Here is a 16922-nt window from a genome sequence, read left to right as displayed (position 1 = left end):
TGTGTGAGGAGAGAAAACAGTGAAAATGTGACTTTAAATTGTGGTTTAAGAACTGCGCCATGATAACTATTTGAAGAACTTCACTTATTTTATATGTTTGTTGTTTCGGGATTTTTAATTTAAAAAAAAACCAACTTCAAAATATATTTCTGACTTCCAAACAAACCTGGTGTTTTCTGACAGGCTGAACTGTCTTTGTTGTTATCTGCAGTCTGTGTTTTTGCAATTGCACAGAATCGAATGCTTACTGAATCCACACCACAGGAAAGGCAGGAAGTGCTATCAGTTAACTAAAGGTGTACTCTCAGCAAGGCACATCTTGCAATCTCTGCATGTTAAGTTTCCAAACAGCCAGGTATTCCAAAGTCCTGCATGGAAATAGTTAACAAAGCTGTCTCTTTCTATGGTAGCTCACATTTTAGCTCTCTTGAGCAAGCAAATCCCAAGAGAAAATTCTGCCTTAGAAAATCATGATGAAGATGAAAAAGTCAGCCCTTTCAGTTGTTTGAAGCCTGAGCTTTAAAGCCAATTATAATTCAAATTATAAATACGGTCTATTTCTGTCTCACATTTTAAAGAACTGTGAAACGCCAGATGGCTTTTCTGTCGGTGTGCCCTGCCATATAAAATATATTTTTATGGTTTCTGATCTCACTACAAATAGGGCATGAGAATGATAAGCTGTTAATGTAAAAATAATTTTTCCGTGTGAACTTGCCGTGTCTGGAGGCAGCTTCCCAGCAGGCTGGGAGATGCCCTGCTTTTCCACCACTGGATGGCATTCAAGGGCCATAAATACACGGGGAACTGCAGCAAAAGAAAATTAAAACACAGTGTCCAAAGCCTTTGGATTCTTGGTAATGCTTCTGTAATATATTCACGCTTTCAAGGTTCCTAGGAAATAAATCTGGGAAGATAAAAAAACAGTTTCGGAGGAGAAAGGAGCTTTTCTCCGAGACGAAACTGAATATGCATGTAGGATGTGGGACAGGAGATCTGAAAGCAGCATTCCAATTAGGAGAATCCAACAGTCATATCTCGGCATCTCAGTCTACATCAACATTAATACGGGTTGGCAGGAAACAATTCGATGTGTCTTGTGTTTTTCCTACCCAATATGGACCCAACAGGGAGAGAAAAAGTGAAAAGCATTAATCTGACCTTGGGTCTACACAGACACAATGCAACACCTGCACGCACAAAAAGCTCTTTAAAGCATTTCTGCCTTTGTACTCCTTCTTTAAAGCTCAGCCCGCCGTACCGCCAGGCAGCATCATTAAATGCGCCCCATCTCAGGCTGAGCGGCTGAGGGGAGGCCGGGCTGGAGACCCCCTGGGGCCCCTTCCCACCTGAGCCGCCCTGCACTCCCAGCCCCTCATTAACAATGAAGGCAGGCTGAGGTTTCTCCTGGATAAGAGGAGCCCCCCAGAGCCCAGCAGTGTGTGTGGGGGCAGCCGTGAGGGGCTGGCAGTGCGAGCAGGGCCGGGCTCGCAGGGCCGCAGCCGCGGTTCCTCAGCCCGGCCGTGCCCCGGCCGAGGGACTCCGCGGGTGCCCAGGAACGCAGCTCCTTCGGGCAGGCAGCACCGCTGAGCTCACCGGCCAGCACCTCTGAAGGAACAGACAGTTTGTACCTCTGGTACAAAGGAAAGTTTGGCAGAGGAGAGAAGACAGAGCCACGGCCTCTGCCGTGCAAAGACGGGGCGCAAGCAACAAAATACTCATCAGAAAAAGCTGTGATATTCTGGGCAGCCAGTGCTGCTGCCAAGTCTGTAGGTTTCACTGTGAAGTCTAGCTATGAATTTTTGTTCCCTCTTTAATTTTTAAGTCTGCCTTGGGAAACCAGCCTTGCTGCCGCTTGCTGAGAGTGAGGTTGGTGATGTTCTGGCCCCGCTTGCCCAGAGGTGTTTGAGTTTCTCAGGCTTGGTGTTCCTCAAGCTGTGCTGCCTGGCGTGCTGGTCACGGTGTTCGTGGTGATGTGCTCAGGGCTCTTTGCTGCAGTTTAGCTCCATTTGGGGTATGATGGAAACAGGATATGTTTCCTTCTGGTGAGGATTTAACCCAGGGGACATGTACCTGCAGGTATAAAACAGGGAGGTCTAAGAATGACTAAGTTAAAATGTGATCTTCTCCAGATCTTTTCCAGGGTGCTTCACAGCAAAAAGATGATGTGGCTTAATCTTCCTATTGTGGAGAATGTGTCTGTAGCATTCAAGTATCTCATAAAAATATATATACTCCACAAAAAAAACCATTATATAGTATTCAATAAACATATAAATACATATGATGTTATATATTTTTATATTATATGTTATATATATAAATATTCATGTCCCTAGAGATGTGTCCTTTGTTCAGAGAAGATCCCCAGTGGCATGTGGGGTAAAGTCCTTACAACAGCCTGGTGGATTCTTAGCACCCAGCTACAGACTGCTTTTGGGGGTGCTTGGTTGCTGATTGCCTGGAGAGGCTCACGTGGGTCCCTGGATCTGATATGATAATGTGTAATTATCTCTCTGATATGGCTTATGAGGCCTAAAAAGAAAATAGTGGAGTTACAACACTCCTGTCTGTACAACCTTGCTCTCCCAGCCTGGGCACTGTTGTTCAAACCAGGCTTGAGGGCAGGGAGTGGCTCCCAGGGAGCAATCTTCTGGTCTTCTTTCACAGCAGTCTGCTCAGGAGACTCTTATCAGATACAATCTTGTCCAAACCCTCTTCCTGTAAGGCCTATTTTATCTTACTGAAGAGGTGGAATCGGGTGGAGTGGTTATCAGTCTTAAACTGCTGTTGACCATGCACAAGATTTTCTACCCAGCCCATTGAAATGCGGTTTTACAATAACAGAAGCAGAACAACTTTTTTTTTCCTCCTGTAGAAGAAAACAGTAACCATGTTTTTGACACTTAGTAGTACAGTGTAATGTAAAACAGAAGAAATAGGAAACATCAAGGGCAGAGTTTTAACTCTAAGTATCAAAACACTGACTCTGAGTTGGGTTTTAGAAACTACAAAGCACAGTTCAAATACATAGTAATTTCTCAGCACAGATTATGCAGACAACAAAGGCATTGTGCTCTGTCTGACACATTCCTCAGGTAAGAATCCCAGCTTTATCTTTACCTCATGGCTATTCTCTAATCAAGCAGCTAAAAAGGAACAAATCTTCCACATTACCTACAGTACCCTCACAGCCCTATGGACACCCAGAATCACACCAGCCACTGAGATCCGTTCTTCTGTGGTCATCACCTTTTGCCTGTAGAGCCCTTACACCCAGACCAACAGCCAGGAACTTAATCTCTCCTTGAGGTGATCTGCCACACAACCTCTGGATGGATCCAGAGCATAACCACTGCACTCATTTGTACTGTCATCAGCTTTCTCCTCCCAAGCACTTCACAGAAATCTATTGCATCCAGCAAAAAGCCCCTGGGCTGATGCTGCCCAAGGATGGAGAAAGTGAAGAGCACAGAAAGGCAAGTTGTTACAGTAAATAGCATCATGCTGTCTCCACGTTTATTATTCTGAACACTCTGATGGTTCTCAGTCTCCCCACCGCTTGACCACACGTCTAGAGAAAAATTGTGTTTTCTCTTCTGCTTGGGACAGAAATTATTCAGTAATGCTAAGAAACTAGAAGACATCCTTATTAGGAATACTGTTGCACTATGAAACCCTTGAAATCATTGCCCCAGCAACAGTTAATGCCTCATGCCCAAGGAAAGGAAAAAAATTAATAAAACCTGTCAGAAACAAGTATTTGATCTGACCAAAAAAATAAAAATAAAAATACCCCATTCCTTCTAATGTCTACAGGACTAAAATCTTGATTTGTTTACGCTTCCCATTATCTTTGTATTTATGGCTGTAAATGTTACTAATGGCTATGCAATTACCCATCTATCTCTTTTAAGCATTAACTTAGAGCTCTTTCAGACTTCCACCTCCAGCTCTGTGCTTGGAGGCCCCATCAGCTGGAGCTATTTCCCCTGGGCTCTCAGGCAACTGTGCACCCTTATGTCTTCCAGGAATACATGGCTCAGTGCTTTGCCCTTTTATTTATTTTGTGACTTTTCAGAATTGCTTTGCTGTTGTATCCTCCTCTGGGAATGTATTTACATGAAAGGAACATTATGAACCACTTAGTATAAAGACTTAAAAGAAGTGAAATGACAAACACATGTACAAATATAGTTATTCCAAATCAAGCTAACTCAAAAACCTGCAGGGGAAAGAAAAATCATTTTTCTTTCATGCCTTCATCTGGCCTTACCTTACTTAAATTAATAAGTGTACACTTGTGTTAAGGGGCGAGAACAAGGAATAACATTCTCTATCCCTGTCTGCTGAGGATGACTTATCATGGGCTTTTGCACTCACTAGAGTGTCACTATGAAGATGGGCAGAAAATAATGTTGGGAAGTGTTGTGGAGTGATTCTGTGATGCTGTGGGAGTGGCACAAGGGAAACCAACTGCAAGAAATGGTCAGAATCTTGTGAGCCCATAAAAAACATCTGATACTGCCAGAGTCAGAAACTGAGTGCTTGGGTAGAATGATGATTGATTTGACCTGAATGATGTTTCTTATGCTTTTAGACCATCAAAATTATGAAGAAAAACAGATTATGAAGAAAGACAGATTATTTTAAAAACAAATTATAAAGTCAATAAACCCCAAATTCTCAAGAAATTAACACTGAACCTAAGTCCTCTCCCAAAGCAAATTGCCTGGCCTTTTGTTTCCCTCTACCAAAAGAAGAGTGGTTTCTCTCACACCCCAGACCCAGAATGGTTTGGCAGAGCAGTAACAGTTAGATTTACTGCTTACACATGTGTGCAGATAATGAGATGGCATCTTACTCCAACCTGACAGCTGGCCAAGTGCTGAGTTAACATATGTCAGAGACATGGGAAACTGCAGAGCAACAGGGAAACCCTTTAAACAGTGAAATCCTCCAGACACCTGTCATAACAGACACCTGAATAACTCTTAGTTTTATTTAATCACCAAGTGAGTTTACAAGTTTCCTGGCATCATCTTCAAATCAATCTTTTTTCATGGCAATCTTCATTGATGCCCTTCCCTCCACTGCAAGAGAGTCCTGCTATGTATGCATATATTTAAGTGAATTCCAATTTTGTAAGGAGCTTTTTCTCAACTGTAAAAGGGAGACAGCCTGTGCTTTTCTAGAACAAGCCCTGGGATAACCTCTTTCCCCCTCATGACTATTAAAAAACATTGTTTAGGCAGGTTTAAAGGGAGGGAAAATGACTGCTCACTTGGAGCTTCTCAGTCTTGCTAGGAGTAAGAGGTCTGGTCTGAAACATCAATTCATTAAAATCCCTAAAGCTTGAGAGCTTTGTCTTTCTGCCAAGATGTCCTTCCTGTTCTTACCATCTGTTGACTAGAAACTGAAAGTTTTTTCAGCCTGGCACCTGGAAGCAGTGAGGCACTCACACTGTCTGTCTGTCCACACAGGTGTCCAACTGCTGCTCCCCAGCAAATGTTTAACCCTCTGGTCAGTTTTGAGTATTTTTGGATAAAGGATAATGACCTCAGCCCTTGGAAGATCTTAGCAGCTCTGTGGAAAAAAAAAAACAACAACCCCACCTACAAGTGGTAAAATATAAAAATTGGAATCTGGCCAGAAAGAAGTTTGTAGCATCCCTAATAAAACATGCTGGATGGACAAACAGCAGCCCTGGCTCTGGCTAATGGCTCTGCAGCAGCTGGGGAGGGCACCTGACAGGACCACCAGGCAGAAGAGAGGTTTGCTGAGGACATGGCAAAATGGATTTTCAATGAGACGTGGCACAGATAGGCAGGAAATCAAGCTTCTAGCCCCTCTGCTCACAGAATGAATTTGTTATTAGGACTGTGGTGATGTAAGTTTATATAGGTCACTGTGACAGCAAAAATATATCATTTTTATCTTCAGTCTGCTTGATCTTCAGCATTTTTAATCCACAGTATCAGTCTGACTGATTCATTGATACTTATAAACCGCACTGACAAAGACTTCATTTTATCTCCATGCACAAATACCCTGTTCCTAAAATATAGAAGATGTACATTGGCTAGCTACATAAACAAGGGATTAGTATTTCTTCTCATTTTATGACATTTTTTGTCCATGCCCTCTTGAATATATATGACCAACTGAGCCTCTATTTCAGCCATTTTATAATGCAATGAAATTGTATTGTGCTTTGTTTCTGTTTTTCTTTTTTACTGCAAATATGGTATTTAATCCCTACAAATATCAGTCTAGATAGTCTTCCAGCACTCCTATTCATATCCCATTTATTCTTTATTATGGTCCACTGTATTAACTTCCTAATAACATGTAGCATTGTTTTCCCTAGTCTTGACTGTAAGTAGACCCACTGATCTACCACTGCCACTCTTCCAACCATGGCCTGGATTTTCACTCTGACTTTCAAATGTAAGGAAACATATTCTGACCTCATTCTGACAGCTACAATCACCAAAGAAAATGTATTTGAATAATATATCTTAAAGATGTAATGGTTGGCTGTTGAATCCTCTGGACCCCAGGACCCAAGGATCTCTCCAGGCTGACTGGTGCAGCCCAGCTGTGGGCACATAGGGACTCTCCATCCCAGTCTGCTGGACACAGCTCCTGTCCTTGTGTGCAGGTTTGTCCAGTAGAAAAGATGAGCATTTGTCCCAGAGGGACACCAAGGAAACTGCCCAGAGATTACCCAGCAGACCACTGCCTTCAGCCACACTCACATAAACACAAACAACCCTCACCCTCCTCGCTTCCAGCTGATAAGGATTGAAATCCTCTATGAAAACATATGCGTCCTCACTTTTGAGAATCTTGAGTGCAGTTACATTCACAGATCCTTGAATATCAGCTCAGCTTGTAAAGTCCTCTAAAACCCAAGCCTGGGCTCCCCTACCTAGACCAAGTGGGTCTCCAAGCAGTCCAGCTTGAAGTTTGCTAGCAAGAAAATGTGTGTACCACACATTCATGTCACAAGCCTCTCCACAGTCATGGATTCCTTGAATTTAGCACAGCTTCTCTGTGCACCCATGCCCTGACCCTGTGTCCCCTTATTTAGCATCACCTCAGACCTTGAGTCCTTGCAGGTTGAGGCTTCCTCCTGCTCATCAATTAGTCTAGATAAAATTTGTCATACAATTACACATACAGGTCCATACGGAATTAAATTAACTAGGGGAAAAATAAATATATTTTGTTATTTACATGTGCTAATATTTAAGCCTCTCCCACAGAAATATACACTCTGGTCCCTCCAATTGCTGACAACTTGACCTACCCACTGTCCCTCCAACTGGGACAACCCTGACGTCTGGAAGAAAATAATTTCATCCCAGATTATGTGTTCTCTTTTAGAATTATAGAATAATTTCAGATGGAATAGACCTTTAAGATCATCTAGTCTAACCATTAACCCAGCCCTGCCAAGTCCCCTACTTAATCACGTCCCTAAGTGCCACATTTAAACGTCTTTTAAATACCTCTAGGTCTGGCGACCCCACCACTCCCTGGGCAGCCTGTTCCAGCGCTCAAGAAGCTTCTCTGTGAAGAAAAGTCTTCAGTCTGAACCTCCCCTGCTGCAACTTGAGGCCACTACCTCATGTCCTATCACCTGTGGCTTGGGGAAAGAGACAGAGCCTCACCTGGCTACAGCATGTGCTTAGGCAGTTGTAGAGGTTGGTAAGGTCTGCCCTGACCTTATCCTGCTGGCATATTGGTCTCGCTAGTTGCTGTCACCAAGATCTACGGGTTCCTTCTCCAATCCACTTAGACCTTGCAGCACACACACATGGGATACAAAGTTTTGCCCGGTCCCCGACACCGGCACTGACAGCAGGCTCATTCCTCCTTCCCACTGCTTAGGAAGGCCAGGATGCCCGCCCCCTCTGCCGTGCCCGAGTGCCATCCCTAATGGCCCATCAGCCTGGGCCTGAAGGGGTCTGGTCTGGCTTGTTTCCCTTACCACCTGCTGACAAGTTTGTGTATCTGCGTGCTTATTCCATCCCTTTCCTTGCTCCGTGTTGCTACTTCTGAACTGAAAAGTTAGAGCCAGACAACTTAAAGAGGCCGGGGCTCGCCCATTCCACACAGCTTCACAAGAGACGCTCTGCAAGCTCTTGGTGCCTGAGGTCGCCTGAGGGGGAGAGGGATCCGTGAGTTGGGCAGGTCACGACTAAAAGGCTTTGTACAAGCAAAAGGGGAAAAGCCGCTGAAAAAACGCCAGGCATCCTAGCAAACGTCTTGGCTAGAGCATCTTTTTTTTTCTTCTTCTTTTTTTCTTTTTTTTTTTTTTTTTTTAATATAAAGCATGGGTTTCACTCTAACTGGTATTTCTATGGTTTTACACCCGAAATATGGAAGTTGATTCAGACTCTGCAAACAAAAGTTTATTGTGCGGCTACTGTGGGCAGCACAAGCATAGGTAGACAAGCAAGTGGTCGATTCCGCCGGAGGAGATGATTTGAGTAAGACGTCATCCAAGAAGGTCGACAACATAAAAAAGCACATCACTCCTGCAAGCAAACTTCAGGGAACGTGTTTCCCTGCTCTCCTTTTCAGTCCTGTCAAAGTTATGAGCAAATACAATGCCATTCCCCAAGGTAATCATGCTGCAGCTTCAAAGCACTCCTCTCTCGTTGCCCAGGAATCCCAGGTAGGGCCTGATGTGGCAAAAGTAGCCGCATCAATCACGTTTAATAAAATTGTACAGCAGCTTGCAATTGTGAATCAGCTACAGCAGCTGTTTGATACGTATTCCCATAACGTTTGAGTGATGATCCGGAATGAGAAATCACTCCTCATCCTGAAAACCTGTGCTGCTCGTGTTCCTAAACTAATCCTAAAGACCATCCTACCGAACTTTCTCTCCTCTGACCAAAAGTAACGTGGAAGCAACTGAGGCAGATAAAACAGTAGGAGAAAAGCTTCCAGAATATTGAAATTTTCCAGAACAGTAAGAACAGTGAAGCAACGAGATCAGCCTCCATAAAATCGGGTTTTTTTCAAGAGCAAGTCAGGCAAAACATCTCCCAGGAATGGCAAGGTGAAGCTAGGACACAAGAGGGGGTTAAGGGTTAAGGCGTGGTGATCAGGTTAGTAAGGTTTATTGAACATACACTGAAAAACGCTTCTCTAAGAACCTCATCTCCTCTACATACGAAAAGCCTTTTCTTCTCCACAAAGCCCCGAGGTTGTATTCTTAGCAAATAGCACCGAATTTGCACTCCAATAGACATAAGGGGGGGTGATTGGTGGATTTACACGATCATTAGAAGCCGATCTTCAGCTCCTCAAGTTCCCCATCACAGCTTAGCCCTGGGGGTCCGCCTAAACTCCTTGAGTTATCTGGCACCGGCACAGGTATCAGCCACGGCCGTGGCCCGGGACAGAGCAGCCACCCTGACAGCCCCACTCCAAGAAATCCTCCCTATCCTCATTGGAATATTACTGCTGTTCGCACAGCTTCAACTGCAAGGAAGTCCCCCACAAATACGTCTGAGGCTTTTTGGGTCATTTAAACTCTTGCAGCCGGTGACCGAAGCAAGGATGGTGCTGTCACCCCAGAAATTAGGATGAAGAGCAAAGAAATTAATTCACTTCAGTTCCCATGGGCAGGCTTCAGACCTGTGAGCAGTTCCTCCAGAGCCCCCGATACAACCCACTGCAACTAAACAAGTTTTTGGTACTAATGTCAGGTGTTATGAGTACATATGCTGTGGTCCTCTTCTCACCTAACACATTCCCTGCCTTTTCCATTTGTATATCTGGGTCTAGCACAAGGCATTTGGCAATTACTAAAGCCCTATGCCTTGATGAAGACAAGCAAAAGGTAAGCAGCTTAAACAGCTAATACTCTTGTATGACTACCCTATTCCACCATTGCTCAATGAAAATGTACAAAAATTCTTTATACTGTTTGATTTTGCATCATTTGCTTATCTATATGGGAGGAGATTAAATTCAGAGAAATATAAAAGATGGCACAGAAAGACATGGTACTATGCACAGATGATATACTATTATACTTTTTGGCAATTAGGTAAAATAAAAAGGGAAGAAAAGCAGGAGGAACAATACATTGCAACTTCAAAAAATTTAATCATTAAGTGAATAAGGAGAAAATAATTATTCTGTTCAATTTCCCATCCTTCTCTTCCTTTTTCCCTCTCTCTCTCATAAAAAAATCTAGAAATTTAAATTGCATCAGAATCTATTTTTGTCTGTTAAACTAATAAATCACCATTTTCCTCAATAAACATTGATGATTTAACTGACAGTTTATTTTAAAAATAGATCAAGCATTTGGTCATGCAAGTGCTGTATTTTATCCCTAACAGAAATAATTACACTTAAATGCATGAAGAAGCAAGGAGGAAATAAAATAGCCATCTATCTTATCCAGAGGTCTACCCAGAGTCTTTACCAGAAAACATAAGGTTTTACACTGTGGTGCTATAAAAGCTGAAAAACAAATGTTCCATTCACCGTTGTCCTTGACCATTAACAAAGGGACAGGCTTTAGGATTTATGATAGTAGCAGGTACTGCAGTGACAATCTGTATGGTTCTCTATCTTCACATTGTCCTTAAGGGTAATCTTAAAAAAAGAAAACACACACATATAACAAATAATTAGGATTAACTGTGCAGTAAAAACAGCATTGTCAAGTAAAATATATCTGAAAATGTTTTCTTAACTACAAAGTACACAGGCCCTTGTGTACTTTTGTACATGTACTAGAATCACTTCAACACTAACCTATGAAGCCGCATCATCACTGTTTTTGGAGCTGTAATGTGAAAGATTTCAGTAGTGACATGCACAGTGACACAGTATGCTGCTCTTTAATTTGCACATTCCTTAAAGCATCTAATTTTCCAGAAGTGTCAAGTAACCAATCTATGGAAAATCAGAAAGTGTCCTTAAAATACATCACATGGGAATTACAAAAACAAAGGCAACAAACTCAAGAGTCGCCTTTATACTTAATCTCAACTAAATTCTAGCTGCTGCCTCAGGGCAAATATAGCATTGTCAGTGTAGAATGAGATCCATGTTCTCCTCAGGTGAAGAGCCAGGATTGGTTCAGCAGAGTTTAAAGTCAGGTGTCTGGCTCTCATCACAGCCAGTGGAGACCCAGCGTTCTCTTCAGCTGTACCCAGTGAGCTGTCAATTGTCATTTGAGGGGTCAGAGAGGATCTCACCAAGCTTCCAGCTGTCACTCTAGAAGCACCTTCATGGGTTCTGTGTCTGCCAGCCATACCCATATGACTTCAGTACCCTAAGGTATTTCAAATGCACCAAATCTGTGAGTGGGTAACTCAGCTGAACCTCTAGCTGGCATATTTAATGAGCCTGATTCAGGTCACCACAGGATAGACACCTTAGCTCGACTAGCTCACCATTTATTACATAAAATGTAAGGTTTCTTCACTTGGAGCAGAAACACTCCCAAAATAATCAGATTTAGAAGAAACTTTAAAAGATCCTTCCAGACGAATGTTAAGTGTTCACAGTACTTGCACACATTTACAGTTCCCTCTTGGTTATACTATGAAAAAGTAAAACATCATCTCAATTAATCTAATGAGCACAGATGGTTTTGGTCCCTCATTCCCATATATGTCATAATAGTATTGACCAGGCACCTTCCCAGAGAACTCCTTTCTATGCAGGAAAAACACAAGGCAATTGATTTATTAAAATCAAATACACACTGCATAGCATTTAAGGGGAGGGTGCACATCCAGGAGACTTGAAAAATACTGGGACAAGTCCATTACCAGAGCTGCAGGTGTCATGAGACAAAGCAGTTTCATAGAATTCAGTGGCACTGCACCAATTTCCTCATCCCAGCTGAATATCTGGTTGATAATTTAATTTCTTCTTTATAAAAAAAGAAAGAACCAAGGCATAAAGGACATAAATGCCAAGGATTCTTCCCTCAAACTGCTCTCCAGTGTCCTCCAGCAAAACCATATTCTTTACTGTTCACTGCTTCAGCTTAATATTGCATTCTAAAAAAAGCTAAAGCAGACCTCGTTCTCACCCTCACCTTGGTAAAAGCCTTTGCTACGCAGCATGTTGCTTCTGATGTTATGTTCTTTGGAACAAGCATGGTCTTCTTGGACCTCATTGGAGTCGGATAGGCACGGGAGAAACAGCACCCAGTGCACTGGTAAATGGGTGCTCCTGGCTTGGAAAAGAATCTGTTCTCCCCTAGCTTGCACTCTGGACAACCTGCCACAAAAATACAAGGAAGAGAATTTTACTTGGTTTCCAGCTGTATTTTCATTTTCAAAAAGGAAGGGAAAGTGCAGGCCATAAGAGGAAGCACAAGCCGCATTCTGTTTCTTGATGCCTGCAGAACAGAAAAGCACAACACCAAAGCTCTCCTCTTTTGGTTTTTTCAACTCTGCAACATGCACCAGCTGTAAAACTAGGCTGTGGCTTTCTAGGTAAACCACAAGCACTACTGGATCTTTTCAGGTTTTCTCTTCAATTTTGTTGATACTCGTGAAGGTTTGTTTCTGTCCACAGCACTAGCTATTCCTAGAAAACTTTCTACTAGCTGTAGATAGTTAAAAGCACCAGCACGATTTGTAGTGCTTCTTAAACATTGCCTGGTTTTAGGCAAGACTTTGTTTATAGACCACTTTTTAAATGTTTGGTGGTACCAAGATTTTTGTACATCACATTTTTTAATATTTTATTTAAGGTTAAACAAAAAACACTGCAACCTCCAAAGTACCGTTAAAATCTAATATATGTCTTTCATAGAATGCTACACCACCAGCATCCCATATTCTGGGATCTACATAGGAAAAATATTCTGCATATTATGAGGAAAAGCTGTGGTTCTACTGTTCTTAATGTTACGTTGTCATTTAGATCACGAGAGTACAAGAAACCAAACATTTCTATTCAAGAGTGTTTCAAGGATTAAGGTTCTTCACATCAACTTGAGGACATGGTCATCTGGGACATCGTTGACCTGGAGAATTTAAATTTAAGGAAGAAATAGGAAGCATGCTCATAGTGAAATTATCTTGATTTATTATAACCTCATTGTCAATAAATGCAACTGAACGATAAAATTTATGATCACATTTATAAAATGTGAAAATTTAATTAATACTCTTTATAATTGTTCTATTTCTGAATGTGGAAAGCAGCTTACCCTGCATGAGAAACTCTCCATCTGGGAAAGTATGAAGAAGATGTAGAAATACAGACAAAATGGTCAATGTGACAGCTGCATACTTCCCATAGCAATCCATGATCTGTCTAGAAATACAAATACACACGTTTTTGAAGGCTGAGACCAAAGGCAGCATGAAAAGAACATGACACCTGCCTGACAGGGGTTGCTAAAGTGGAAAGAAACAAAGTTTATGAGCAAAACTGATATGCAGTCTTTCCAGTGCAATGAATGAAGGCAGTGCAAACAAGCATCTTCCTAATTAAGACCAAAAAAAAAAATAGAGGAAAGAGAATGATCGGATGGCCAGCTAAGCAGAATGGCTAAAAGGCTGATGATGTGGGAGTCACCAGGTGGCAAGGCTGGGTGCTGGATACAAGTAACTTCACCTCCCTCCCACTTGCCCAGTGGGTCAGTACATGCTGGCAGAAAACAGAGGATAAAGGAATTAAAAGCAGCCAATAATGATCAGGGAGAGAAAACATTGCCAACAATCTTGGAAGCAGTAAAAATAAGCATTTAGAAGAGGTATCCAAAAGCCAGTTCAGTGTATGCATGTAGATATGCATACAGGCTCAACGCAACCTGTGGTTTTCCTTCTCTGCTTGGACTTTTCCTGAAAGCTTTGGAAGCACTCAACATGGCTGTTAAGTTCCTGAGAAGCAGCTGCCAGCCTCTGTGACCTGTTCCTTCAACAAGAGTTAAGCTGTGTCTGCAGGAGAAATGTGGTCCTTCATGCTGTTTAGATCCACAACTTCTTATCGTCCTGCCAAACCTTTTGGGAACTGAATTGTACTCAACAGCATCTATGGAGCCATGCAGAGTGGATTGGCTGGATCCCTCCCTCCAGAAAATAAAGCACTTTTTTTAAGGTTGTTTTGTGTATATCCTCTCCCCAGTCCCTTAGAGGGGGTGTGACCACTGGCAGACTTGCCTGCACTGGAACACAATTCCACAATTTAATGTGGAGCCCATGCTCCATGCCAGGGAACATTCTCCAGAGTGCAAGAAGTCAGCTGGAGGGTCTCATGCACCAGCAGAAGACAGACAGACTTTTCCAAATGATCTGTTGCTACATCATCCTGAGCCTGTTGATACCCTAAATGCTTCAATGCTCCAATAAAAAAGCCAGCCACAAGAATATCACCACAACACTAGACAGATTATCCTGTTTTTCATGCTTTTTGCTGAAGGCACTGTGGCATCCTTCACCCTAATTTTTCCAAGAAGATATAATGCTATAATTTGGTACACTGTAATGGCTCAAAGAAATCCCAGAGGGAAGCTTTTTTACATTATATTAACCAAAAGGGGAATTGAAATTGCAGTTTTGCACTTCCTCTATTGAGTCAGATTGTCAGGCTCATACCAAAACCACCAAAGAGACCTGTCAATAAACCACAGATGTGATCTTCTCTGCTTTTCCAGAGCAGTAGCTGTTTTGTCTCATGGCCTTACTTGAATTTTCTGACTGCCCCCGTGCTGTTAACCCAGTTAATGTTCTCACCACTCATTTCATCTCACTGTCAAATCCAAGAAAGTTTCTACTTTGTTCTATTAAATATTATCTTTCTTATGCTACTGGAACAATACATAATGCCTGAATTTCAGGAGCTTTTTAGAAAGATGGTAATTTTAAATCTTTCCCAGCAGATTAATTCTCACCTCATTATTTGCAATATCTTGTCTTTTTCCATTAAAGACTCTAAAAGATCTGCTAATACTACAGGTTGTGTAATGTTTGATATTTGACAGCAGTTGCTAGCACTGAGCAGGAGAAAAACATAAAGTTACTAATGAAGAAGTTTGGGACCCAATCTGAAATAAAAAATTATCAATGTTTAGCTGCAATCTAATTCTAGAACCTCATTTCCTCTTACTTACAAAGTGAGGTTAACTCTAAGCATTGATGTTTTCATACCAAAGTAACGTTTAAGTTAATGTTCAAAGCAAAAACTTTGACAGAAAGGAAAGAGGAGGAAACTTTTGGAAAAGAAGGGAAAGAGAATGTCAAAACATATGCAATTGTTCCTCTGTAACAGCAATGAAAAAATAAAAATATATTACCTCCCTTGTTCGACAAGAATAAATCAGAGAAACTGCAGGATGGTGTTTGAAGATGAGCTGTTCTCACTGCTTGGTGGTAAGTTCCCAAAACTGATGTATGAAAAAGTTGCGTCTTTCTTTTATACCAGTAACAGCTAGATCATATTCCTCGCCCACATCTAAGCCATTGGATCAACTGTACATTTTCTCTAATGACTGAACGTCACTTTATGTAATTACCAGCCCACCATGGTGATCTTATCTTCAACCTGACTTTCATAAGGATTATTTTTTTTCTTATATAATGAAAAAAGGTCAGATTGAGAGCACAAAGTCAGTGCTGTATGAGTTTCCTGGGGAACTCAAACACTGAACATCCATTTTTTTGTTACAGTTTTCAGTGAACAGAAGCTCATTTTCAAAAAAACAACAAATTAATGTTTTGTAACACTTCTTTTTAAACTGGGGAGTATTATTAAAAAATATATTATAAAACACTACTATAGAAATGGCACTGTTTTAGCAGAGAATAAAAAATTGAGCAACAGTGATTTAGAAGAAATGTTAGTTTGTAAATTCTCCATTTGAATTTAATGCACAGAAAATGAATGCATGGATGAACAGAAATGTAGAAGAAATAAATTTTTTTAAAGTAGGATTTCTGGCAGGATCTTTTCTTGTTTTTAGAATAAAGCTAATGCACTTGCAGCACTTCTGAAAACTGAAAACACATCCGAGTACAGGTTAGAGACTTGTAAATCCTCAGTTTCAAGTGACAAAGTCTGTGTAGATGCTGGCTAAACAGGAATGGTCCTACCCTTCCTTCTGGCACCGAGGCCAAGCGGCACAGCCGGGCTCACACCCATTGAATGCTCCCCTTCCTCTCTTAAAGGGGAGGCCAACATTCAAACAACTTTTGGGAACAGCCCCTGGCAATGCAGACAGCCTTGGGTCCCTGCTCAAGACCTTGCTGTGTTTCTGTGCCCTGGAGAGTTGAGGGAGGTTCACTTCAGATGTAAAAGCTCACTGCAGAAGTGAAGTCCCTAAACCCAAGTCACTCACTCTGGTTGCCCTTACAGACAATGGAGAGAAATAGCCCCAAACATTTATTTCAGTACAAGATTAAGCCACTTTTACCGTGTGCCTATTTTTCATCATTGAGAGCCCAGGGTAGCTACCTTGGATTGCTCACTGTTCTACCCAGAGATATTTACAAATGTTTTATCGTTTAAAAAAATTCTTAAACACCCAAAGGCTTAACATTACCTTTTAAGGACCTGCTTTGGGTCACACACTGATGGAGATGGGATATTGAAAGAGACCCCCTGCAGGTTCTCATGTTCCTACGAAAATGAGGCTTTTATTCACAAAACAATCAGTCTCTTACAACATTGTACAGTTGGATTTGGTGAATTGCACCTCTGTAGATTTCTGCTCTTCAGTTTTCTTCTCCCTTGCCCTGACTCTCTTCTTAATAACAGCAACACCCCCAGATTCCATTTGCTATTTCAGACACATTTATTGCAACCTTCATCACCTCTGCCTTCACTAACAACCTCATCTGCTTCAAGGTGTCCGACACCTTTTTCTCTTCCATTTGTTCAACTCATCACTGTAACAAAGTTAAACTCAAAACAAT

General features: G+C 41.7%; 1 protein-coding gene across 1 annotated transcript; it reads right to left on the bottom strand.

Moving 5' to 3' along the window:
• Positions 1–10232: 10232 nt before the first annotated feature.
• CGA (glycoprotein hormones, alpha polypeptide) lies at positions 10233–15396 on the bottom strand. Its single transcript, XM_039729158.1, has 4 exons — positions 15305–15396; positions 13217–13323; positions 12092–12276; positions 10233–10632 (listed from the first exon to the last, which is right to left on the bottom strand). Exons 2-4 carry the CDS (start codon positions 13314–13316, stop codon positions 10555–10557), a joined length of 363 nt encoding a protein of 120 aa, XP_039585092.1. The 5' UTR covers positions 13317–13323; positions 15305–15396; the 3' UTR covers positions 10233–10554.
• Between the last annotated feature and the right edge of the window lie 1526 nt (positions 15397–16922).

Source organism: Passer montanus, unplaced genomic scaffold (genome assembly GCF_014805655.1).
Source record: "Passer montanus isolate IOZ18808 unplaced genomic scaffold, ASM1480565v1 scaffold11, whole genome shotgun sequence".
NCBI classification, from domain to species: Eukaryota; Metazoa; Chordata; class Aves; order Passeriformes; family Passeridae; genus Passer; species Passer montanus.
The sequence above is the reverse complement of the archived record's forward strand: the minus strand, read 5'-3'. Positions and strand labels throughout refer to the sequence as shown.

Excerpts from the sequence above, each read along its gene's own strand:
- CGA (XM_039729158.1), bottom strand. The coding sequence starts at position 13,316 with ATGGATTGCTATGGGAAGTATGCAGCTGTCACATTGACCATTTTGTCT. Across the intron at positions 12,277-13,216 it reads TGGAGAGTTTCTCATGCAGG|GTTGTCCAGAGTGCAAGCTA; the intron begins GTAAGCTGCTTT and ends TTTTTGTGGCAG. Across the intron at positions 10,633-12,091 it reads TAGCAAAGGCTTTTACCAAG|ATTACCCTTAAGGACAATGT; the intron begins GTGAGGGTGAGA and ends TCTTTTTTTAAG.